The sequence below is a fragment of the Astatotilapia calliptera genome, chromosome 23 (genome assembly GCF_964374335.1).
Source record: "Astatotilapia calliptera chromosome 23, fAstCal68.1, whole genome shotgun sequence".
Lineage (NCBI taxonomy): Eukaryota > Metazoa > Chordata > Actinopteri > Cichliformes > Cichlidae > Astatotilapia > Astatotilapia calliptera.
This window is the reverse complement of record NC_137443.1, coordinates 39,966,552-39,993,187: the sequence shown is the minus strand read 5'-3', so window position 1 is coordinate 39,993,187 and position 26,636 is coordinate 39,966,552. Positions and strand designations below refer to the sequence as shown.

Genomic DNA, 26,636 nt, shown 5'->3' with positions numbered 1-26,636 from the left:
ATACAAGACACCCTACGACAGCGGTCCCCAACCCCCGGGCCTCGGACCGGTACTGGTCCGTGAGTCGTTTGGTACCGGGCCGCAAGAGTTGAGGCTCAGATGTGAAATGTATAGTTTTCAGGGTTTTTATCGGTTTTCAGCGTTATTTTGTTATCGTTTTTATCGTTTACTTGGTTTTCCTTGGTCTTTTCACGTGTGTTATAAATAAATCTTCTTTTTTCGGTACCGGTACTAGTTTTATTTTGTTTTATTTATCCGCAACACCTTTAAGGCCGGTCCATGAAAATATTGTCGGGCATAAACCGGTCCGTGGCGCAAAAATGATTGGGGACCGCTGCCCTACGAGACCACCCATCTCCCATGCTACAGTTAGCAAACTGCTTGCTAGGTTTCGTGAAACTGGTTCAGTGTTGGATTTGCAAAAATGTGGATGCAAGAAAACTGTCACTAATGAAGAAACATCAGTGGCTGTCCTAGCTTCATTCAGCAAGAGCCCACAGCGTAGCACTCGCCGCATGTCACTGGAGAGTGGCATTAGTCGAACATCCCTCCGGCGGATATTAACTACTCACAAATGGCACCCTTACAAACTCCAGCTACTGCAGCATCTCAATGAGGATGACCCAGATCGGCGCACAGAATTTGCAGAATGGGCAAGACAAAAATTGGAACAGGACCCTCAGTTCACGCAGAAGATTTTGTTCAGTGATGAGGCAAACTTTTATGTGAATGGTGAAATTAACAAACAAAACCACCGCTATTGGTCTGACACTAACCCACATTGGATGGATCCCTCCAAGACTGTTGGAACAACAAAAGTGATGGTTTGGTGTGGTATATGGGGTACAACGATAGTGGGTCCATTCTTCGTCAATGGAAACCTCAAGGCCACTGGATATTTGAAATTGCTACATGATGATGTGTTTCCCTCTTTATGCACTGAAGCTGGCACGTTCCCTGAGTTTTTCCAGCAAGATAGTGCACCACCACATTATGGGTGCCAGGTCCGAGCATTCCTAGATGAACAGTTTCCTGGAAAGTGGATTGGTCGTCGTGGGCCAGTTGAATGGCCCCTAAGGTCTCCCGATCTGACCCCCTTACACTTTTATCTTTGAGGTCATCTGAAGGCAATTGTCTATGGTGTGAAGATACGAGATGTGCAGCACTTGAAACTACGGATACTGGATGCCGTGCTGGCATTTCTCCTGCGGTGTTGCTATCAGTGTGTGAAGAGTGGGAGAAGAGGGTTGCATTGACAATCCAACACAATGGGCAGCACATTTTATAAGTGGTCAGAAACTTGTAAATAACTCATGAAAGAATAAAGTTACGTTGAAGCCAAGCACACCATTGTTTTTCTTGTGACATTACCAATAAGTTTGATGTGTCACATGGCCCTCTTCCTATTGAAAAAACAAAAGTTGTATCCAAGATGGCCGACTTCTAAATGGCCACCATGGTCACCACCCATCTTGAGGAGTTTGCCCCCTCACATATACTAATGTGCCACAAACAGGACTTTAATATCACCAACCATTCCCATGTTATTACGGTGTATCCATATAAATGGCCCACCCTGTATATAGCATGTGAGGAGGTTTAGCTAACATGTTTATCTATACTGCTAGCTAATGATTTTAGCTGTTAGCCATACTCCTACAGATATTAACATTAGGTTTTCACATACTGAAAACAAATACATGAAGTTAAGAAACGTGAATCAGTTGTGTAGGTTTGCATGTCTGCTGTTTAATTGTGGCTTTAAATGGTTATAACCTTCTGCTTTAATCACACAGAGGTCCGCTCAGTTCTTTAATTTAATTGTATTTTTTTAAAGATGAGTTGAGCTTATCTTACCATGTACGCCTTCAGCTACTGCAGAAGTGTCTCCTTTATGGGGACTATGAGTATAAAACATAAGAGACTTCTGGAGGACTTGATTTCTTACTCTGACTCACTTAAAACTTTTCTATAACAGCTTGTGTAATCAAATAGGCTATTACAGATGCACTAGTTTCCCCTGCCTGTGCTTGATTAGTTCAAGGTAGACCTATTAGGAATAAACTGTGGACAATTTCTGACAGTTTTGTCATCACAGGATGCTCAGCAGACAGCTGGTGGTTCCCTTGCTTGTTTATCCAGCTTTCATCTATTCTAGTTTGTGACAAGCACTGCATTTCTTACTATATATGATATGTGTCAAAATAAGCATTTGTTTATACTAGTACTTAGACAGGCTGCATCTCCTCTGAAGTCTTACGTGTTTCCTATCTTTGGGAAATAGTTAATTTGCTTAAAACTGGTTTAAAGAGAAGGATCGATCAGCTTTTATCTGCCTGTGCTCGTCTGTTTGGAGGTCTATTCCAGTTCAGACAGGAGAGGGTCAGGGGAACGCAGAGAGGCCCGGTCCTTATGGGCCTCGATGCTAATTAAACCTAAACTGATAGAAAAAGCCTTCTCCACACTAATTATTCCCCATTTCAAGTCTAATTTCACCAATCAGTGCCATCTTTATTTCTGAGAGCAAATTGGGCAGTAATCATTTTCCAGTGGAGATTTCCCTGCCTCTAATTGTTGAAGATGATTTAGTCATTATCGGAATGCTGGCTACTCTTATCAGTCATCTCACAGGGCAAATTTATCTAGAGATTGTGCTCAGAGACATTAAGCTGGATATTATAATGAATTTTTAAAGTCATGACTCATGGTGTTGTCTTAGTCTGAGTGTTTCATACACGCGTACTCTAGCTAACAGGTGAAATGAAGCAGAAATGTGATGAAATGAAATGACGTGGCACAGCCTGAGAATATTTATCAAGATATTTAATGGAAAATAGTTGTACAAAAAAAAAAAAAAAAGAAAGAAAAAAAAAAAAAAGAAGTTGTGCACTTATTTGACAGCAAGTTTAAATCAAACCACCATTGACACAATTCGTTTTCAGTGCAGTGACTCTTAGCGGTGATATGTTAAAAGGATAAAATGTTTCATTAATGTCTTCCACGAGTTACAAGGAGCTTACCATAAGAGCCTGCAGCAGATCGAGATTTATACATTTTATTAGAAGCGCTACAAAAATATCACTTATCTTATATGCAAATTCAGTTACACAGTTAATGAGCACGGAGTAAGCCACGTCCAGATAAGGAAAGGTAAAAATACAAAAAAAACCAAAAAAAAAAAAACAGACGAAGCAGTGTGTTAGCAGAATGTAAAGGAAGTCCAAGCGACTAAACATCAAGGACAAGAAGAAGGGGGTGTTACTTCCTTTTCCTGTTTGTCCACTTTAGCTTCCCGTCTCTCTGTGCTGGAGCAGTCTGACGGGTCAAGGTGATCCCTCTTTAATTTCCTTCAGCTTGATCAGCATGTGCAAAATGCGAGTCAGCTCTGCTTTCATAGCTTTCAATATACTTGATTGTATACGTTTGGCACGGAGTTTACTCTATATAATATATTTAACTTCATTTAATTTCGACATCATAAAATCTTGTGTCCTCTTCTTATACACCGCGACACACCAGCAAATAGATACACGCAGCTGGAAACAAACACGCAACACACAAATCTCCCTTTCTCAAAAAAACAAGCCCTATTTTTTTTTTGCATTACAGCTTCTGATTACATGAATCAATATGGCAAAAATTTCACTGATGCACACTGGCGGCCCAGGTGACAGCTGATATGTTTCACAAACACGCTCTCTTTATGTTACTTGCATTTGCACGGTTTTAAACCGCGCCTATCATGGGATTCTTCCGTCTTGGGTCAGGCTGTCTTTCGTCACCGTAGCGATAGCGGTCGGGGCTGTTGTAACGCTCCTTGACGGCAGGGTTTCTCTCTGGGCTGGTGTAGCGGCCGGGGCTGGCTTGCCGGTATCCGTCTCTTCTCCCTACGGTGTCGTAGTACTGGCGCCCTCTTTGACCCGCGGAGGGTGACGGAGGGACGTCCTGTCTTAAGGCAGCACGGTGCTGCTGTCCTGCCTGGGAAGAGGGGTGGTAGCGGGGATTGTTGAGCGGCTGCTGGGTGCTCAACTGAGGGATTGGCAAACGGCCCGAGTTACTCGCACCTGGAGCGTCCTGATAGTGGTTGGGGCCGGAATCTCTTGGCACAGGTCTGGAGTGGGTGGGGTAATCATATGGATCCCTCCTGAAAGGAAAAAGATGGTTGGTGTTAGAACTCTGTTCGAGTCCTGGCTGCAGGATTGTTAGACGCCAACAGTCAGGACAGACACATGCATTTTACATACAAATATAGATGTATGGTTAACAGGCTAGAGATGTCAACATTTAAGACTAGTTTAAACTGGTTTGGAGATGTGGACGTGCCAGAGATTTGGGCCTCCTTTGTGGTAAGCCGCCTTCTGTTATTCAGTTTATGTGGCGAGGCTGCGGCCTTGGCAGGAATGACTTGTGGGGGGGAGGCCGTGGATGGAGAGATGCCAAGAGATAACAGCAAATGCCTTGGTAAGCATATATGAGGTTGTGTGTGTGTGTGTTTTTAGCTCGTGTGTGCAGGAATGTGTGTATGTGTGTCCCTCGGGTCTGCAATAACGAGGCAGCCAGCTGGAAGTCTCCGGTTCCCTCCCCACTAGCTGTGGGTGATTAGGGGCTAAACCCCAGGGTAAGGCGACCCGCGGGGCTCGGGGAGACGGAAGGAGAGAGAGAGTGAGACTGGAGAGGGAACTAGAGAGAAAGTGCGAGAGAGGGGGGGGGGAGAAAAAAGAGAGACACACAGGAGAAAAGAAAAGGGAGGGCTGATCACCTTTCATTCGGGTCCAAATGTTTTCCGTCTTATGTGCTGTTTCCAGTGGTGAGTGACACACAAGTCAAGCTAGAGCGAGTAAGCAAATCTAAAAGTCAGGTCTTCAGCAGCCTAGCTGTAAGGGAAACTCTCCTATTTATAAAAGTGGTGAGGTGCAAGAGAACTGTCAACATCTTAAATTATACGTTTTGGCATTCAAATTATATAAAAGTCATTTTGGCAAACATCTCTGCTTTCCGAACAATTTAATATACTACATGAGCTCATTTAAACTACACATTTTTACCATATGTTCATATGCTGCAAAAAATCCTTTGGAACTTCCAGGATTCTTCACATTGATTACTTATAAAATGTGGCTCATCTAAGTCACAATTTCTAGATCAAAACATGCCTTTACTAGAAATCAGTACTCAGGATTACATAAGGACCTTTGTGCTAAAGACGTCTCAAAAGTTACCTTGAGTCACGTGTTCCCATTAAGGAGGTAGTTATTGACAAAGCTGCACTCTCACTAAATACTGGGCAATGTCTTGAGCCCAACTTCTTTCACAATACCTTAAAAGAAGCATTAAAAACGCTACATCAGCTAAAGGTATGACCTAGGTGTTCATCAGTCCATGTGGGAGACGTTATGCAAAGATCTGGAGCATGTTCTGTGGATGGATTAGACAAAAGCTGCAAAGGTTTCAGAATCACCATTACGCCAAGGGATTTTACTCAAAAAGAAAAGACTAACAGAAGTTGTGTAAAGCCACAAGATGCACGACCCAAGAGATAGAAGAAAGTTCTACCGGAGTTCTGACCTTTACCTGGATTAGATGCAGTGACATGACCTTACAAAGGCTTTTTAATCAATACATCCCAAAAATACTGATAAACTGATAACCCAGAATTCCCCCTCATTATTGTGCAAGACTGATGGGAAACTGACTGAAGCTGTTACTGATAATAGAGAGTCTACTAGTTATCAAATCCAGAGTTCACTCCCTTTTTTACGTGTGCTTTTCCATCCAACACAGTGAGTAATTACTCAGTGAGTTCAACAAAGACATGACAAGAGAGACGAGGCAGTACATAGATCAGTAGTGTGTGTTGCCAAAGAAAATTAATAATCTGATTCAGACTGAGATACAGTAGGCTGTATTTGATACTTTCGTTGTGTGGACATCACAAACAAAGTTGTAGTTGTTATTCTTTGTCTTAATTTGCACAGTGTTCTTGGAGCAGGGATGCAAAGTTGATGCCCTCATAGTTTAGTGTCTACGCCAAGTGGATCAAGGACACATCTAAAAGCTGCAGGACACTGTTCCTTGAGGCCTGGAGTTCCCCCACCCTTGGTCTACACGGTCAAGACCATGGGGTAACAACATAACTGGCAGGCACATATGTCTCCACAGAGCCTGTAGTTCAGCCTCTATGACGAAATATATACATGACAAACTTATGACACTTGGACCTAGGTGGGCACAACATGATGCACTCTAGTTTGAAAACTATAACACTGGCATAATTCCTTCCTTGATTATGGAAAACATGTTGCTACTTGCTACTTTAAGAACTGCTCTGACCGCCACATGAGCAGCACAGTGCTGGCTATTGTTCAAAATGCTCTGGTGGTATATCAATCAGCAACACAGAACAGCCAAACAGATTTAGATATTTACTTCCCACCCTTCAAAACTGGCTCCTGCTGCAGTTATTATACAGAAGCCTTGAGCTTAGCCTTTCCCTTGTTCTGTAATCATATCCCTCCGTCTCCTCTGTCCACTCCCATGAGTCGAGCTCAGCACCTGTTGACTGGCCAATTAGAAGGACTCACTCACCACAGATTGGGTAGCGCACAGCTTGGTTGTGAGTGAGTGTGCGTCTGTACTTGTGCCTTTGCAGACTTCCCATGAGGATATTCATGGACTGCGGTGACGTGAATTTCTCTAAGTGTGTGTCCGTATATCAGTACAGCGTGGGCTGCGAGGCTTGACCACCCAAACAGAGCAGTGCGACAGGATACACAGGTGGTCCCAACAATGAACAGCACTGCTTTGTCAGTCAGTAGAGCCAAGATGGAGTTGCACATGCACAAAGACTTGCACTGCCAAGGCTTGAGATAAAGAGCAAAATAGGGTTGAAAAGAGAGAGAGGAGAGAGAAGATTCAGAGAAGTAGAAAAAGAAACAATATGAAATGAAGACATGGGGGAGAGAGAAGCAGAAATAAAATGTGGGTAAAAACAACGTAGTCCTGCTTGGAAAGCTCTGCAAGGCAGGAATGGAAAAGGATAGACAGAGAGGAAGCGAGCCGAAGGTCAGCCTCCTCATTAATCCAGATTAAATGGCGAAGGCCACCAGGGGAGGCGATGAGAAGGAATGGAGCGATACGTGGATAGAGGGGGGAGAACACCTGGGTCCTCAATCCGGCTCAGGGCCACCCAAACAGACAGGAACCACCGCTGGCTTCCCCGTTCTTCTTTCATCGCTCCTTATTTTTTCCCTCCCTCTGCGATCTTCAATTTCCACATCTTTCAGACGAGCATATTCATCTTTCTCTTCTTCTCCTTTAGGCTTTACTTGTCTCTCCATCGCCTATATAACCTCTCTGCTTAGTAGCAATTCAGGAAATGTAATCACCTCGGTCCTCTTTAAGATAAGGCCAAAGCAGTATTAGAACAAACAAATATCACAGTAACCCTTTAGTGCTACACTAAAATTGGATTTGCTGACATCCATTTATTTTCAGTGCTAATATTTATAGCTGTATAAAGTTTTAAAAGCTAAATAGTTAAATTATCTCATTCTGCCATGTCCATTTTCTAAGAGTTCAAGTAGGAGCGATAGAGTTCTCTTGGATGCTGGGATGGCCTGCTACCCCTGCTCTGTAGCGGTATACACCACAGAGCTACCTTTTTATGAATCTACAGGGTGGGCCATTTATATGGATACACCGTAATAACATGGGAATGGTTGGTGATATTAAAGTCCTGTTTGTGGCACATTAGTATATGTGAGGGGGCAAACTCCTCAAGATGGGAGGTGACCATGGTGGCCATTTAGAAGTCGGCCATCTTGGATACAACATTTTATTTTTTTTTCTCCCATAGGAAGGGGGCCATGGGACACATCAAACTTATTGGTAATGTCACAAGAAAAACAATGGTGTGCTTGGTTTCAACGTAACTTTATTCTTTCATGAGTTATTTACAAGTTTCTGACCACTTATAAAATGTGTTCAATGTGCTGCCCATTGTGTTGGATTGTCAATGCAACCCTCTTCTCCCACTCTTCACACACTGATAGCAACACCGCAGGAGAAATGCCAGCACAGGTATCCAGTATCCGTAGTTTCAGGTGCTGCACATCTCGTATCTTCACACCATAGACAATTGCCTTCAGAGGACCCCAAAGATAAAAGTGTAAGGGGGTCAGATCGGGAGACCTTGGGGGCCATTCAACTGGCTCACGATGACCAATCCACTTTCCAGGAAACTGTTGATCTAGGAATGCTCGGACCTGGCACCCATAATGTGGTGGTGCACCATCTTGCTGGAAAAACTCAGGGAACGTGCCAGCTTCAGTGCATAAAGAGGGAAACACATCATCATGTAGCAATTTCAAATATCCAGTGGCCTTGAGGTTTCCACTGATGAAGAATGGACCCACTATCGTTATACCCCATATACCACACCAAACCATCACTTTTGTTGTTCCAGCAGTCTTGGAGGGATCCATCCAATGCGAGTTAGTGTCAGACCAATAGCGGTGGTTTTGTTTGTTAACTTCACCATTCACATAAAAGTTTGCCTCATCACTGAACAAAATCTTCTGCGTGAACTGAGGTTCCTGTTCCAATTTTTGTTTTGACCATTCTGCAAATTCTGTGCGCCGATCTGGGTCATCCTCGTTGAGATGCTGCAGTAGCTGGAGTTTGTAAGGGTGCCATTTGTGAGTAGTTAATATCCGCCGGAGGGATGTTTGACTAATGCCACTCTCAGTGACATGCGGCGAGTGCTACGCTGTGGGCTCTTGCTGAATGAAGCTAGGACAGCCACTGATGTTTCTTCATTAGTGACAGGTTTCTTGCATCCACATTTTTGCAAATCCAACACTGAACCAGTTTCATGAAACTTAGCAAGCAGTTTGCTAACTGTAGCATGGGAGATGGGTGGTCTCGTAGGGTGTCTTGTATGGAAATCTGCTGCAATGACCCGGTTACTGCTTTCACCACATATCAACACAATTTAGATCCGCTCCTCACGTGTTAACCTCTTCAACATGTCAATGGCTGTGAACAAAAAGAAACTTGTAAATAACTCATGAAAGAATAAAGTTACGTTGAAACCAAGCACACCATTGTTTTTCTTGTGACATTACCAATAAGTTCGATGTGTCACATGACCCTCTTCCTATTGAAAAAACAAAAGTTGTATCCAAGATGGCCGACTTCTAAATGGCCACCATGGTCACCTCCCATCTTGAGGAGTTTGCCCCTCACATATACTAATGTGCCACAAACAGGACTTTAATATCACCAACCATTCCCATGTTATTACGGTGTATCCATATAAATGGCCCACCCTGTACATAGAAGTGAACAGGACTAGTATTAGCAGTTCCAGAGAAGTTAGCACCAACCAACTTATTGATAAGTGCTTTGGCAAATTGTACTGCTCATTCCAATGACTGACTGAACCCCTAATAATGACAAAGTTGCTGGTTTCAGGCAATTAGACCTGAAATCAGGCAAAACCAGTAAAGGACACTGGTTAAACCCTTTACTTCTAAGGCTGTGAAAGCACTGTATGTAAGCAAACATAGATGTGTTAGTAATGACGTGACTGTCTACCACCATTTGACAGCATGTATCCGTGTGTGTGTCCGGTCAAGCAGCTGGGGGATTAGGGCTTCTATGGGCCTCGGTGACCCTTAGGGAATTTCTCATCCCTGGGTCGCACAGCTGGCTCCAGCCTGGTTGGGAGACGGACGGGAGTGGACGTCTTCAACTCCGTATGAGTTTTTGTGGGTGGTCGTAACCTGAAATGTCCTCAACCAACTTTGGATTTATGCAACATTTGAATTTCACATGAATTATAATTGAATTTAGTGGAGCTAAATAAAATATTGTGAACGAGAGAGCGCGAGCCAGAGAAGAGTGCATGGTCGTGTTTGTACATTCCAAGCGTCAGAATGAGATCCCTGTTTACTTGATAACTTATGTAACGCACTTCATGGGCCTGTTTGTGTGCAACGTAGCAAATGAATACGGGGAGACGGAAAAAGAAATGTGAGGCCTAAAAACAGAAAATAGAGGCCAACAATGTTGAGTTTTAGACACAACTTGCATTAACTCAGATGTAAAATGATTTTCTTGTGTACCGATTAACCCGTCTCACGCCAACGGCATAATGCCTGTGCTGCAGCTCAGTCAGGACAAAGGGGAAATTTCCTCCATAGCTCTTACTTTTGACTTATTTCAAAGCAAAAAAAACCCAAACATGTCAAACATGGCAGATTCCTGCCGGATTAAAATGTTGTTTGCTGTCGGTAATGACAATTAGAGGGGCTCTGCCAGCACTGCTAATCTGGCTTGAAAGGAGCTTATGACAACGAGAGACAAGCAGACAGTAGGTGTGTTTCCATTCAGCTGTCAGGAAAGTTTCACACACACTTTAGAAATGTCAAAATAAAAAAAATAAAATTAAAACATCACATGCAAATGAGAGTTTTCCACTTGCGACGTGGAACAAATAAACAGGTCTGAATGAATGTCACAAAGGAGAATGGGAGACTTTCAAGAGTGATTTAGTACATGCCAGGCTGCTGTTATTACCACTGAATGTGGTAGCAGTAATATTATTAAGCTGCCATTAGCCTCAGTAACTTACAGATGACATTTAACAGTGTGCCAAGTCACGTTTGATCTATTTGTACAATTTGTCATTATGTTATCCTTATTTATTACTTATTATACCCCCTACTCTAAAAACGACCACAAGTGGAGAAGAAACAGACACTTTTAATGAGGCAAATAACTTAAAAGTCCATTTTTATTTTTGCTTTCCCAGACTTTTTGGCCATTGGTTGCTCATAATTTGCCTCAAGTGACCCCAACTGCTCATATGATGATGGGACAGAGCAATGTCTTACAGAGCCTTCACACCTCGGCTGTGATGACTCGCATGATTTAATAGTGGGTCAACAAGCCTCAGGGCCCCTTCGAAGAAAATGACCCCCACATGGGGTTAAATACTTGGGACTATCCATCAGTTGTTTCTGAACTGAAGAAGCCTCTTGGATGAGAGGCCAAACGTCTTCCCGAACCAAAAAGAAGTCCAGCTGCCATCATTTCAAATAATTAAGCTTAACATATCTTGGACGGTTGAGAGCCTACATGGACAAGTTTCTAGAGGCTGCTGGCTGCTATCAGGCAAAACTGGCCAAACAGAGTACTGCACCAAAATCCTCCTTGTGAGTGCTTTGGTCACTAGTAGATACACATGTGTGCAGTTTGCATGGAAGACACAGACTTTACTACAAACACTTGGTAGCTACTAGCTGAATGGTAGTAAAAAGCAGAGAAGTTGGTGTGTTTCATGTGAACTATTGGTGACGCCAGAGATCCAAACAATCACAAGAAGATTTTCGCCAACCAGTCAGGGAATGCATATTTTTCATTAGCGACTGGTGGTTATTGGGGTGTCACTGAACAATTTCTAGGCCTATCTAAGGCTTTAGCAGCTGATTCAGAGTGACTGACATCAACTTTAGAAACACTCGCCAACTGGTTGGGGAATACACATTTTTTCCTCTAGGGGCTGGCAATCTTCAACACCAAAAGAGTGTCAAAATAGGCATTTTAGCCCCTCCTACCAAAGAAAATGGGGAGATAAAGAGCTGCACATGTGTGGGGCGTGGATGTCACATTAGTTTTTTTTGTTTTTTCTTTAAAGCTTGCACGAGCAACAGCTGAGGGACTAAAGGGCTGAGGGGCTGTCGACCTCTGACTTAACCCTCTACTGTCCCATGTCTAAAATAGCAAAAAAGTAACGTCAAATGGTTAGCAGTCAAGCGACTTCAAAACCTCAGTTGTCTTGGTATGTGCATGATCCACTAAGGAGCTTCGCCACTGGTTGTATGGTGTGCCACCTCTCGTCTCCACCCTCATTTATGTCTAGTTAGCCTTGAAAAGCTAAATTAGCAAGCTGCTAACGTTAGTCGAGACACTTGCAAACATCCTGATGTTACTCATAATTATATCTCAGCCATATACAAGCTTCACACTGTCACAATGCTTTCACCTTGCAGCACTTCTAAAACTGACATTTGGATGTTTCTATCTCTATACATCAGTGACATACTGCGTGCTGTACACACACGTATACTGAGTGTCGGGATACCACAGTTTCCCCACTCTTCCTGCTTATAGCGCCTCCTGTTTTACTGACCGCATTTGCTTCCTCTCATCAGACTTTGGGTTTGTTATTTTTTTAGTTAGGCAGCCTAAAAATGGTTCTGGGTTCTTCACCCTGTTGCACATGCATTCCAAGAAACATGACACTGCAGCTTTTATTCATTTTTCAGATTTCTGCTAGTAGGTGGAACTGAAAAGGAGGCAAATTCATGCAATACAAAGTGAAAAAAAAAGCAAGAGCAATGAATTGTTTCCCCCTTCCTGTATGGACAGGACTGTTGTCTCTATTTGAACAAGAGTGGAAACCATTTAGAAATCCAGCAAAACACTGTATCTAATTTTAATGTTACTTTCTTCAAATGTGATACATTCACAATTTGAGAAAATGGAGACAGCGTAAAGTGAGGTGGAAAAAGGCTGTCTGCGTTGAAAGAAAAAAAAAAGACAGGCTATGTTTAGCAGGAGACAGGCAGAGAGACAGATGAGACACCCGTCTGTCCCTCTGAGGTCTATATAGAGCAACAGTGCAAGGTGTGATGTGAACCACGGGGACCACGGGAGTGGAAAGCTGTAATGACACGCCATCTAATACATCTGACTCACACTTTGAGAACATCATCACCATATACCACACTCTCAACCACCCTCTGAGAGCCTGAGAGTGTGCGTGAGTGTGTGTGTGAGATAGACAGAGAAAATGATAGAGTGGATATTACATCCATAGCTATGCATGTGAATTTGTGCTGGGAGTGCATATGATTACATATTCTGCAGTGAAAGAAAAACAGGAGTATCCATGAGGGACTGTGAGAGAGTGTGGCCATTTAGACATCGCTTCTGCCGTAAGATGGCGAAGAATGTGTGTATGGGGGTAGGCGCGTGAGGGGGTTATCCTACACCTGCCCCTAGGAAGCGGAAGGAGGAAATTATTAACACCCCCAACTGCCAGTGCCTTATTAGACCCCCCATACTTTCACCATCCTGCTCTCCCTCATTTGTCATAAGTGCTGTACACTAAACAGCTGGAAAACAGCCATGTGTGTATATCAGACACGCGCGCACTCCGACTCCAAAAGGCAAAAAGTATGATTAAAGTTGGAGAAACAGCACTCTTGTGTACAATAACATTTGCATTAATCACAAATAACCTTTAAAACATGTAGATAATAAAGGTAAATTTAAGGACTCAATGTAAATTTGTATTATGTAAAGGACAAAAAGGGTGTGAACTCCAAGGACAGTAGTTAGAAATACAAGTTTTGCATAATTTACGCTAATGCGTACTTTTCTCAGAAATCATAAAATACCATAAAAGGAGGCCTCTGTTATTTAAAGCTGTAAACTATTATGGAACAGCCCACAATTTTACACCCCCCACCCCAGATATGGTCTCTGATTTAACCACAAATCTATGAGTAATAAAAAAGAAGGAAAAGGAACTGCACCTCTTCTGTTTCAGGGTTACGTGGTAAGGTATTCACAGAATCTCAGAAACTCCTATTCTCAACACGAGAATGCCAAGGACGCCGCTCTCAACTCACAATAAGCCACAAGCCAGTTTTCATCAATACAAGCTGGACAAATAACTGCGTGCAGCTGGCTGTTTTTTTTTCTTAACAATTGAAATTTTTACCAAATCACCCCAAGTGCACAGTCCTTTATAGAACTGTACAGGTGACTTGCCTGAGGAACTATTCATCATAGACTACAAGTGATTATTTTGCACTGACCCTTCTCACTGAGGGGACGTGAACCAAAAAGACGGCAGTGAAAGCCAAAGTAACGCCTCAGTCTCCTGAAAACACGGCTGTTAGTGTCTGCAAACTCTCAGACACAATCTCACAAAAAAGTCAGCTGACTGACATTTGCACATTGAATCTATTAATGTTCGGATAGCGAAGATGAGGGGAGCATGCAGATACATATGCTCGCACATCTGCCGGTTTTTGCGCTCACCTGTTAGTCAAATGATGACAAACAGGCATGAGTTGCATGCAAAATACATTAATTGCTCTGTTAAAAAAAAAGAAAGAAAAAAAAACAACCCAGCTGCTGCATCTCACTGCCAAACACACCCACGCACACAGTCATTCGTATGAATGTCTGCGCACACTTTTTCTGGGTAAAAATGTTTATTGTGTCATAATTTGCAGAGGTAGCAGCAGAATTAGAAGAAATAAGACCCCAAACAGACCGAAATGGCTTTAATTCAGGCAGTGACATCTGTGCCTGCGTTCTCAGGTTTCTTTATGATAAGTTGAGACCTTAGCCAAACTATTTCCTCTGGTCCGAACAGACCGGTCATCAGTTATTGTAAAGATTGTTTATTTAAAGGATGTAATACAGTATATTTAGCAGATTGACATATTCATTAGTGTATGATGCATTTGCCAGAGTCTCCAAATTCATCCTCGTCCACATGCACGTGCGCAGAGTGGGAGCGCTAATGGCACTGTGCTGAGCTGAGTGTTCGACACAGAGCAGGCCCGCAGCACAGGAAACCATTAGCCACTCTGGTCCTGGCTGCTGAGGCAGCTCTGCTAATCAAACCAGCCTATGTCAACAACAGCGGTCGAAATTGCCTCTCACCTGCACGCACGTGCTTTATTTAAATGGACCCGTGTTTACACTCGCTGCTGCTATATAGTGAGGATGGGTGGCCGGGGGGAGTAGGAGTGTGTACAGTATCGGTGACAGGTAACGGTGGGTCCAGGTGCAGAACGGGACCTTGGGGTTAGCAATGAGAAGGTGAGGAGAGACAAGATGCAGCAGGCACAACAGGCTGTATGTAAACTAAGAACAGGCGCTTTGGTAAAAGTCGCAGCAACATTCGGTGCCCCTGTTCATCGTGACGGTGATGTCATGTTTCTGGGCTCTATCATTTATTCGTCTGAAATCCAAAGCATTTAGCTGCTGCTGCTCCAGAGAAAAAAAACCCAAAACAGTCAATTTCCCATGGCAGCAAAAGTAGAAGCTATTACTGAGGCAGTCAAAGGTTGGATTTAGTTCTTGGACAGTACTGCAGGGTAACAGAGACGTGCAGGGGGAAAGCAGTAAAGCAACACTTGATGGCAGAAGCAGGTGGGATTTCTTTTTAACTAAACACAGAAACTTTTAGGCCCTCTGCAGCACATTTCTCTATTAGCCCTATCAGTGCGTCCACTGGATTGCATTCCCTTTTATTCTGAGTAAAGAGGAGAGCATTTGAATTCACGGTGACTCCCGCCTGTCCGTCTGCATTTGCGGACTAAATGTCACGCAGACTCGTACATGACAGACTTTGTATTTCTCACCGAGCTTACAGGCACCGCTGTGGCATCAAAGTGTATATGTCTTTTGTTTTATTTATAATGCCATGATTTCATTTCCCCCCTTCGTGCGCAGGGCCTGAGAGAGGGATGGGAAAAACAGAAGAGAAACAAAGAGAAGTGAGAGACGTATAAACAGAAGTGACGGAAGAATGCAGACAAAAGGATTGATGGAATCAGGGGGGAAAAGCTGAAAAAGTGGAGTTATTGTAAACAGGTAGAGCCGCCGGTGCCTCGGCTGAGCGTGCGACAGAGCTGGTTAAAGCCCCTTCATTTCCTGCTGCTGATTCCATTACAGCTTTCTGTGTCTGAGCGCAAACGCTGTTAGCGGGACAAACATTTCTGCCTCTGCACACCAATGGGCCCACTCCGTCTTAAAGGCCCCCTAAAAAAGGTGCTTCACACACACACACACACACACACACACACACACACACACACACACACACACACACACACACACACACACACACACACACACACACACACACACACCTTTCCATACTCTTGGGCTGCTTATTTATTGGTATTATTTAACAATAAAGCGAGGGAGGGGTGGGCCGCACAAACTTCTAAACCAATCGTCTCGGTTACTGAGCCATTACCAGCTGTTATGGGGCAAATGCAGGAAAAAAAGCACAGCGGAAATAAGAACTCTCTAGAACCCGAGGAATGAAATGACCTATGGAGACAATATACTTTAAATGAGTTAGAGAAGTTTAAAGTGAGTCATTCGACAGCTGGACGGCAGCGGGTGGGACACAGGTGATCGCTCCTGAAGCTGGCAGATGCTGAATTGAGGTTTAATAAAGAAGGGACAGCAACAAATATCATTTCTCCACTGACCTTGAAAAGGCCGTATAAATTCATCAGGAGCTCAAAAACTTCAGGCGCTAACAATATTACTGCAGTAAAATGATAATACACTTGCAGAGCGACTGTGTGAGACGCGGGACTCGAAGGTTTTATATCCAGCTGGAGAAATAACAGTGCGGCAGAAATAAGTGATTAAATGTGACAATTGTTTAATACAGTACTTTTAGCTCAGCACTTGAGCCAGCCCTCATTTGTTTATAGCTTGCAGGGGAAATGGGAAATAAATGCAGCAATTTATTGAAATGAGTGCAAAGATACTCATTATCTATCATTGGCCTTTTTTAGAGACTGGACAAAAAAACAAACAAACATGTTTTGTGACACGCTGCTAGTAACAATTGCCCTCCTTCTTAAATGATGAATTAGCTGTGATTATCCATTTTTTTGAAAAGCTGAGCTCAAATCTACCAGTCACATCCAGGCCTGAATACTGTTAAATCATGAAATCACTTAAATAGGGCCTGTCTGACAAAGTAAAGTAGAGCAAAAAGATCTCAAAAAGCAACATATCGTGCCACAGATACCAGAGGTGTGGACTCGAGTCACATGACTTGGACTCGAGTCAGACTCGAGTCATTAATTTTATGACTTTAGACTTGACTTGAAAAAATGTTCTAAGACTTGTGACTTGACTTGGACTTTTATACCAATGACTTGGGACTTGAATTGGACTTGAACCGGTTTACTTGAAAAGACTTGATATTTTACCCCAAATATAAAATTTAACATGCATATTATATAGAGATTGAAAATGTGACGTCATTCACGGGTAGAACCGCAAAGGATTCTGGGAACTCGTGGCAAGCGGTAGTAGCGCACGCAGGCTTTCAATTAAAATCAGTCACACAGCGATAAAAAGAAACACAAAAATGTCAAGAAGCCGTTGTATTATTAACTGCAATAGCCGGTCGCATGACAGCCACGGGAAGCCGACGGGTAAAGAGATCGGTTGTTATCGGATTACGTCGTTGAAGAGAAATTGTTCGAGCCATGTTTCCGAAGTAACAAAGACGCGATGGATGGCCTGGATTGCAGCCATTCAAAGATCAAATATAACGTCCCAGAACACTCCAGCTCACAGGTTAGTCTGCTCCAAGCATTTACACGAAGGTCAGTGTTTTTTAGTACTTAATACGTCATTTTCATAACATAATTGGTGATATAGGTTACAAGCAAGTCTGGCGCTGAACAGAAATTGTCGCGCTATGCTCCTTTATTTATTGTGCATAAATAGTGAATTGTCCTGACACAATATTGCGTTTCGCTTCTGTTATTATGGTACATTGACAAAAACATATACTTTTATTCACAGGATAAAACAGGTTTTTTGTATCACTAATTGCCCAGTACGATTACAGCATACAATATTATTGTCACTGCTACATTTCTGTGATGGGTACCAGAAATTATTTCCACTACTAATTAATTACCGTTGAGCTCAAAGGTCCTATTAATAAACGGTTAAGGAATGTGTATTTATGACGACGATTTGTGAGACTGGTAAACTTATGATACGTACGATGGTCTTTCGTTCTACACGGTGCATTTCAAGGTCCTGTACCCATCCGTCGGTAAACTGTACCTGGGCTTGTTGCAGTGACCGGAAGTTACTAAACTTCATGAGTGTATGCACTCACTCCAAGAACCGTATGATTATAAATATGCTAAGATGAGATAGCTGACTTCATCTAACTAGCAAATGTTGTCCAGGCTACGTTGGTGATACAGTTTTTTTTAATGTGTATGATATTTTTGTCATGCGATTTTAAAGCCAGTCCTACAACCGCATCCAAGAATAACATGCAGCTTATCTCAGAACTATCAGTGAAAATTATTCTTGGAGCTAGGTTTAATTGAGCTGCATTTTAAAGAGGTGCAATTTCACAATTTGTGTATATTTTCTAAGTTCACTATTTTGTCATGTGTTGAGAAAAACACAGATTTTAAAATTACATGGTCTAATATTTACATTTAGCATATAACTGCAACATTATTTTTTCGTTGTTTTTTTTTTTAAAGACTCGAAAGGACTTGAAATTCAAAGTTTCAGACTTGTGACTTGACTCGAACTTTTACACCAGTGACTTGAGACTCGACTCTGACTTGCCTGACATTACTTGAGACTTGACTTGAGACTTGAGGATAAAGACTTGAGACTTACTTGAGACTTGCAAAACAATGACTTGGTCCCACCTCTGACAGATACTGTTGAGAAACAAAGTCACTGAAATTCATCAGTCTGTCCTGCAGTTCATGGGTTATGAAGCAGGACAATGATCCAAAACACACCAGCAAGTCCACCTCGGAATAACTCAAAAAATAAAAAACACCGTTTTTTGGAGTTATAGTCTTAAATCTGATTAAGCTGCTGTGGCATGACCTTCAACAGGCTGTTAATGCTGAAACCCTCCAGTGGGTGAATTACAACACTTCTGTAAAGATGAATGGGCCAGCATTTCTCTACAGTGATGTGAAAGACTCATTGCCAGCTATCACAATCGCTTGAATACAGTTGTCGCTACCAAGGGTGGCCCAACAAGTCATTAGTTCTAGGGGGAAATTACTTTTTCACACAAGGCCACCTGTAGGTTTGAATTACTTATTTTCCCTTAATAAATTTAATCATAATAATAAAAACAGCATTTTGTAGTAACTTGGGTTATTTTTGTCTAATATAAAAACATTTTTTGATGACCTGAAGCATGCAAGTGAGAACAACTTGCAAAAATCAGACAACAGGAAGGAGGAACATAATTTTTACAGGACTTGCGTTTCAACAAACAATTAAAAAAAAAAACTAAAGTTTTGCACAAGACATTTGTGCAGTACTTTGTTAAAAAAAAACAACAATAACCGGACATAACCGGAGTGAAAAGTGCTGAAACGTGGTGGAGAAAGCCAAGAGGCTGTAAAGCCAGGAACAGAGCATGTGCACTTTTCATGAGGGTCAGTTGAGAGTCCTTAAGGGACACTTTCCCACATAGCAGCGGATACTCAGCATGCTAAGGACAATCAAGAAGTTGGCCCCTGGTTTTTAAGGAGGAGCAGAGAGTGCTTGTTAAGAGCATACAGGATTCAGTCACTTGTCAAGTATTCAAGCATGAGGACCTCCTTAGAACGGCTAAGTGCAAACACAGGTGCAGAGAGATGAACTTGCTCGAGGTCTTCATGAGTCCAACATGTCTCACACCGGTGAATGTTGTTTGAATTTGGTCGTTTAATTTCGTCTTCCTCCTACACTTACTAAGAAGTGTAGAACAAATGTCTACATTCTTATGTCCAACTGTTGCTAGTTTCTGCTCAGCTCTACCACATGTTACAGGTTGTTCCCTGACCATTTTGCAGCATATGTTACCCTCACCTGTTTGATCATTTAAGAGACAACGAGGTGCCCTTTATTGGTTTTCCTTTGGTGAGGGAAGGGAGGCACACACACCTCCACAAATACACTGTTGGGGTTATTGTGGCCAGATGGACAGTTTTTAACATACTGCCCAACCTCTGTGTCCTTCTCAGTGGATAATTTCCATTGTTCACATGTGAGAGAAGCTTCACTGTGGTTCCTGACTGAAGCCCTGTGCTCTCTTGACTCTCTGGCCATCGGCTGCACATTAATCAGCCAATTATCAGCCCTGGAGATAAACGTTGCTACGCCAACCTGGCAACCTAATCCAATCACCTTGGGGAAACGGGTCACGAAGGCACTCTGATTGGATAACCCGGGGCTGGGTCGTCGCGCCTGTGACCCGCTGCTTTGAATTGGTAATGATGTTAATATTCTCCATATGGTCGCATGTGTGTTGGGCATTCGTGTGTGTGTGCCTCCCAAAGCACGGGGGGCAATCTGGAGGTCGAGCTGCACCCCAGCGTTAATGGCCGGTGGAGAGGGCGGTAAGAGCCAAAAGCAGCACTATCCTCCCCCTGGGGCAAACCTCTCGATGCTGCCATTTCTAGCCCTCTTTCCAAATCCTCTTTGCCAGACTTCAGCTTGTCTTCTTGGCTGCCATGCAGTAGCCCTTAGCACTAAGCCCCATATTTTCCCAACACAATAACCACAAAGTGCCAACAAACATTCAAGAGTTGGAAAAAACATTAAGAAACATCTTCTAAACTTAAGTGCTTTCATTTGGAAAACTAATCTGTTACCGACGACTGAAAGCGAAATATTTGAATTTCTACCTGAAGCCCTTAATGCCTCCACATCACCGATCCTAACTCCTACCTCTCCTTTCCATATCCACCCATCTGTGAGATGCTTTTATACATCTCCTGGAATATCTGTGCACACACACCCACACACTTACCTCTTTCCCTCCCACCCCTCCAGCTGCAGCCCCAGCCGGCTCCACACAAAGGCAGGCCAAATGTATGCTAATGAGAGCCAGGCCAATGGTGGAGCCGCACTCATTTTGAGAGGAAATGGCTTTCAATAATGGCGGCCCCCGGGGGGATTTTGCACAAAGTTCAGCTCCACTTTGAAAAATGCATTCAATTCACTGCTGTGTCTGCTCTCCCTTTTTCTCCTGTTTTTCCCCCTCACGATGAAAAAAAAGAAGAAGAAGAAGAGGGAGGAGGAGGAGGAAGAAAGAAAAAATAAAGCACATTCCGGAACATATTTGTGCCCCCCTCCTCCTCTCGCCTTGGTATTTATGCTAGAGAGAGTCAGAGGATTCTTGGGGACCGAGGAGCCGCGATTTATCTTTACAGAAACATCAGAAACAAAAACACAAACATGTGAGTCTGAATAGTGTTCAAACTCTATCTGGCACTTCTCCTCTGCCTTTTGTTGCTCTGGCTTTTTTTTTCTTTTGCTCTGTTGCTGATTCAAATGTCCCCAGAAGCGTGTTAACTGTAGCATATGCATTTCAAGTGGATCACATCCTATGGGTCTTGGGCCCAAAAATACTTCAAAGAGGAGATGAAGAAAGTTAAATAAGAGTGAGGGAAATTTCTCGAGGTAATGAACATTATTTGAACCTCACTTGTTGTGTTTGTGTCTAATTACGAAAGCCAGAGAATCTGATGGAGGCCACTTTAATATAAAGCATCTGTTATTATCATTTATATGCTCTAAAAACATTTTAGAGCAAGAGACCACTAAGGCGGTACAAATGATTATTTTCATCATCGGTTAATTAAGTTTTCCTTAATAAAAATGTCAGAAAATAGAGAATAATTACATAGTAAGATTTCCCAGACTTCATAAGATCTTTAAATTGCTTGATTTGCCTGACCAACATCTAAACCCACATACTCAATTTATAATGACTCAGCCCATCTGTGTAATTAAAATATGGCCAGTTTCCCTCTGTAGGTTCATCCCTTTGCGCAGTGCTGCAGCTATTTTCAGATCACTCCTCGGACAACTCATTCTGATCCAGGGACTTGTGTGTTTGTGACGTCTGCTGGGCCCCATCCACAGTGTCAAAACAATGGCCATTTATCTGGAATTTCACTGTAGGACAGGGGCAACGTCAAAGTCAGGTCAGGTTGATCAAAGTCAGGTCAGGTTGATGCAGAAATGGATGTTTGGGCTCGGAGAAAGTTTGAGGTTCATGATGAAATTGCACAAAAAGCAATCTAAAAACAGCAGCTGTGCTGGAAGGAGTCCAGATGTGCACAAGGGGGCGGTCTTGAGTGGGAGATTGGTCAAACTAAAATCAAATGTGGTTGCTGATTTGTTAAGGTCAGTGTTGGCATTTCACTCAAAAAAAAAAAAAAAGTGTAAGCTATGACACATTTCTCCAGTATGTTCACTAATTACTCGCCAGAAAACGTAATGTGTTACAGTACTTGTTACTTTATTTTCGTGTTACTCTGTGAAAACAACCTGAAACCCATTGTCTCATAATTACCAGTTGACAATATAAACCTGAGGCCATATTACATCATCACAGCGACTCTACTGTAGAGCAGACAGAGATGGAGGCTATAAAGCTACAAGCGAGACTGCTCATCACTGCTTCTGTTACCTTGTGAAGTTCAGGCTCTGGCTGCTGGGCTGGGGTCAGCATGCACTCAGCTTTATCATCACTCTGGGTTCTGAGCTAGCTTAGCGTTAGCATGCTGTCTCTGCTTGCGAACAGCTGAAGTTGTGCTAGCAATATTGCTGGAAGCAATTCACTATTGCATCTCCACTTCTCTGGTGCCGGAGATCATTCCACCATTTTCCACATCCCGGCATATAAACTGATGCTTTCCCTGCCCGAGTATTATTTTGAACTTCTGAGTGACTCAGGAATGACTCAAGATTTCCCAGAATAGTTTTAGTCTATGATATCTATCCATCTATTTATCCACCTATGAGCTGAGAGTTAGACTTTTAACACTATCATGTGCTGCGAAACAGTAATTGTTGGAATATTTCATCCTTGGCTGGGACAGCGTTCACGCTTTCCCGATAAACTCACGTTCCCAATAAAGCATCTTCAAATTTCTAGTGTTGCCAAACAAGAAACTCCAAATCCAAGGAGATTCAAATCTACACATCCAAGATGCTGAAATGACTTAAAGTTGTTTTACTTTTACTTGCTAACCTGACTGATGGATTATCACAGTGCAATAAAAGGGAAGCTTTGGTCTATCAAAGGTCATTCAAATCTCCTTCAACCTGCCTCCATTTGGGTTTGTCCCCCTAGTTACAGCTGGATTATCTCTCTATCCCTGTGCAGCTTGGTTATGTCCTTCTTTCTCCTTTGCTTTCTCTCTCTCAGATTCTCAGTGCGCCTCGTACCCCCAGAGCTGGTGCTGATGTCTGCGCTCCCTGGTGCCTGTCATATCAGGAGGGGCAATAACCCGTGAAATGACTGTTCTCTTTTTCTCACTCTCCTGCTCTCCATCCCGGTGTCCCCTCTTTTCCTCATTCTCCTCCTCTCGCTTTCCATGCGCAGTGCCACTCCACGCTCCACTTAGCTGCCGGGCCGCGAACATCACGAAAATGGCGTTTGCTCAGCATGAGCATACACACGCTTACACGCATAAGACAGTGAATATTCTGGCGTGGTTGGGCAAATGTATATGTGCTATATAGCTTGACAAGAGCACGGTTAAGCAAACAGGAGGAATGTGCAATTCCATTAAACCCACACTAGAGGTTATACATCCTGCATGGCAGCAAACCATCCTCCACGATTGTGTGTGTCTGTGGGAGAGACATCCTTCTGCCTGTGCCCTGCTCTCTGGAGAGCTGATCAGTCCTATTCCTGGGATGAGTAGACACTCCCAAGGCAAACACTCCAGATTTAATTATAAGCTCCAAAGAGGATTAGTCTGTGCTGCGCTCTGTGTGAGTGTGCGCTTGTGAGAGTGGGGGAGACACAAAGGGAGGGAGTGGCAAAAAGTTAGCCCTTCATTTCCTGCTCTGAAGAATAAAACAGGCGCACACACACACACAGCTGTCTCACCTGGGCTGTGTGAGGTACTGTCGGTCTATTTCTTCATACTGGTGGTCAGGGCGAGAGTCGGCTCCTCTGGGTGCCATCTGTGAGGAAACACAGGACGAGCAATGTAAGTAAACAAATCAAAATGGCCCAAACACCGAACGACGAACCCACAACGCCCTCGATGGAAGTCACCTGAAAGAATAAATAAAGTTTTAGGCCTATTTAAGGAGCTAAACCCTGCAGTGCAGACCACACATGTCCTTAGGCTACATGTTTAACCTCAGTAATATTTCAGTAGTCCGGTGGTAATTTAACTCTGTTGATGTACATTAAGCATTCAAAGCACACGTGCTTTCGTGTGCAGCCTTAAGGTTTCAGGATAAACAAAAATTAGAGAGCGAGGAGTCGTGGAATGCTCCACATGTGGTAACATAAACACTCGCCTCCAAGTGGATGCTGTACCCCTTTGATAAATGTGCGTGTGCGTGTGTGTGTACAGTTCTTTCAAACATGCCAGCCACGTGTAAAGAAAAAAAGAAGAAGAAATTCAAAGTATGATTTGAAAAGACGGTTGATGTGTTTCTCATCAGAGAGGCCATCACCAGGAAGTGACCGAATGATTAAAGCCGTCCACATGCTTAGGCGGATAAATTGGCAAAGACAGTTTCCACATGGATTGGTACACAGCCCTGCATTTTCAGGTCAACTTTTCATCCTCACTGAAACACCGCAGCAGAAAAACAATCGGCTAAATTTCTCCCCCCCTTTCTTTCTCCAAGTCTCTCCGTTGTTTTCCTGGATAACAGGTTATCGCCTGCTCTTTGTAATTACTTACAGAGGAAGGGAAATGTGAATAAATGTAGAAAACCCATGATGAATACAGATATTTCCATACAGGGCATGAGAGCCAATTAAAAAAAATAAACATGCTATGTTCATTTTCTTATGTTCCTGACCACAATACAGACTTGCAGGTCACTGCACGGTGCACTCTGCTCCCAATATTAGATTTTTGTCCATCTGCAACGACTCTCGTAGATTTCTTTCTGAATGTGTGATCATGTAAAATGTGGCCTTTTATTATGTAGCTGTTTCAGTCCTTGCATGTTTCTTTGGTTGAGGTCTCTCTGGAAAGAAAGACCTTGATCTCAATGAGGCTACATGTTTAACTAAAGGATATATTAATAATAATAATAATAATAATAAGGAGGTGTGCTAAGAAGCTCTTATTTTTTAATCATATTCACCATTTCATCCTTTGTACTGGAAGCTGGAAATTGACTCGTGCTGGACAAAAGCATTTAAAAATGTAGCAGTGTCAGTTTTTGTACATGATATTGAAACACTGCTGGAGTACATGGAAGAAATCTGTTAGCGTGACATGTTGGGACTAAAAAGTAAGTAACAGGTTTGTAAAATTACAGAAAATGGCTCAGACTGTCCTGTAATAATTAAAATTTATGCTTTGGACCCACCATAAAAACATATATCTCAAGTATATCTGTATTTCTGTCATCTCATTGTTTATCTATTATTTATTTACTTTGGTATACTATTAATGAGGTGGTCTTTAATGGCAGGAAAAGGTCTAAAACTCATGAATATACAAGTTAAAAGTCTAAAATCTATGCCCCTCTGCCTAAGACATCAAGTGGGACAGATTGGAGTCTTTGGCGGGCTGATTCTAGCCCCCAGACCTTATGTTTGACACCCCTGATCCAAGACATTTTTGGATTTTATTAAGGATTTGTACAAATGAGGGGAATTTGAGATGCATCGGTGTTTTAGCACAGTGATTGCACCATAAACACCATCATCCAACTTAATTGGAGCTTAAGTCTAACGTTTACCATCAAATTTAGCTGCATACAAGTGCACGCGCTCCAAGATCGCGACAATACAAATGGTTTTAAACAAGCCGCCCCTGAGGGCACGAGAGGAGGAAGGAGTGTGGAGGCAGAGACATGGGGAGAGCACACAATTTCAATTATCTGCATTCTGGACTCTCAGTTTTCACATACAAACACAGGCTGTTTACTCAATCGACATTTCAATGGTCAAACGTTCCATCCACCACTGCAGCACAACACGCACGCGCTAGAAAGCTGGTCAAACACACAAAAACAACCATATGTACAATAACTGACATAGACAAGCTAATCGTGAATTTGACAGATGCTCACCCGGAAATCTGAAAAAGGCAAACAGCCGTACGTTTGATCCAGGCTATCAAAACGATGCAAGCCAGCAAACGTACACAGCATTTAAAACCACAGACACACTAAGAAAAGAGTCAGCATGACTTCATGCAAGACCAGTCTATCGCTCTGTTTTGCATGCATGTATGAGTTCAAACTCATTCTGCATGTCAATGCTGCAGTGGCGCATTACCAGATATCATTAGCATGTCTCTGTAATGTAGAGAGCTCTAATGCCTCTGAATGGGAGCCAGGAAGTGAAGCACATCAGAGCTATGGCTAGGGCAAGGCTGCTACTTGACTCGTTGAAGTGGCTTTGTGCCTGTGTGTGTATATAGTATGATAATATTGTGCTAGTCATGAGGGCTGTGTGCGCATGTGTGTCTGTGTGCAGTTTTAATATAATGTCAGAAAGTGAACTCTCCATCTTTGGATGGCAGCGTGTGCGCGAGAGAAGGGGCCATTATGCAAAGAGATGCATAATAATGTGAGGTAAAGGGGGCATTAGCAGCAGCAAGAATCTGGGACTCAGGTGGAAGACCTTCTGTGTGTGTCTGTGTGTTGGACAAGCCGTAATACATCTTCTGACTGTGAACAGACAAAAAAAAAAGGGGAAGAGGAGGAGGAGAAGCAAGAGAATGATGAGGAGAGGAGGAAATGTGTGTTTAGATAAAATGAGTGAAATTCTTTGTCCATTGATTGTATTAACA

General features: G+C 42.8%; 1 protein-coding gene across 3 annotated transcripts in view; it reads right to left on the bottom strand.

Moving 5' to 3' along the window:
* Window positions 1-2,808: 2,808 nt before the first annotated feature.
* The window catches only part of pard3ba (par-3 family cell polarity regulator beta a), a 206,833-nt gene continuing 183,005 nt past the window's right edge, over window positions 2,809-26,636 (bottom strand). For all 3 annotated transcript variants that reach the window (XM_026157796.2, XM_026157797.2, XM_080296899.1), the window contains 2 exons: window positions 23,750-23,826; window positions 2,809-4,144 (listed from right to left, as the gene is read on the bottom strand). In XM_026157796.2, coding sequence (XP_026013581.2) covers window positions 3,727-4,144; window positions 23,750-23,826 — 495 coding nt within the window. In that variant the 3' untranslated portion in view covers window positions 2,809-3,726. The remainder of the gene's footprint in view (window positions 4,145-23,749; window positions 23,827-26,636) is intronic.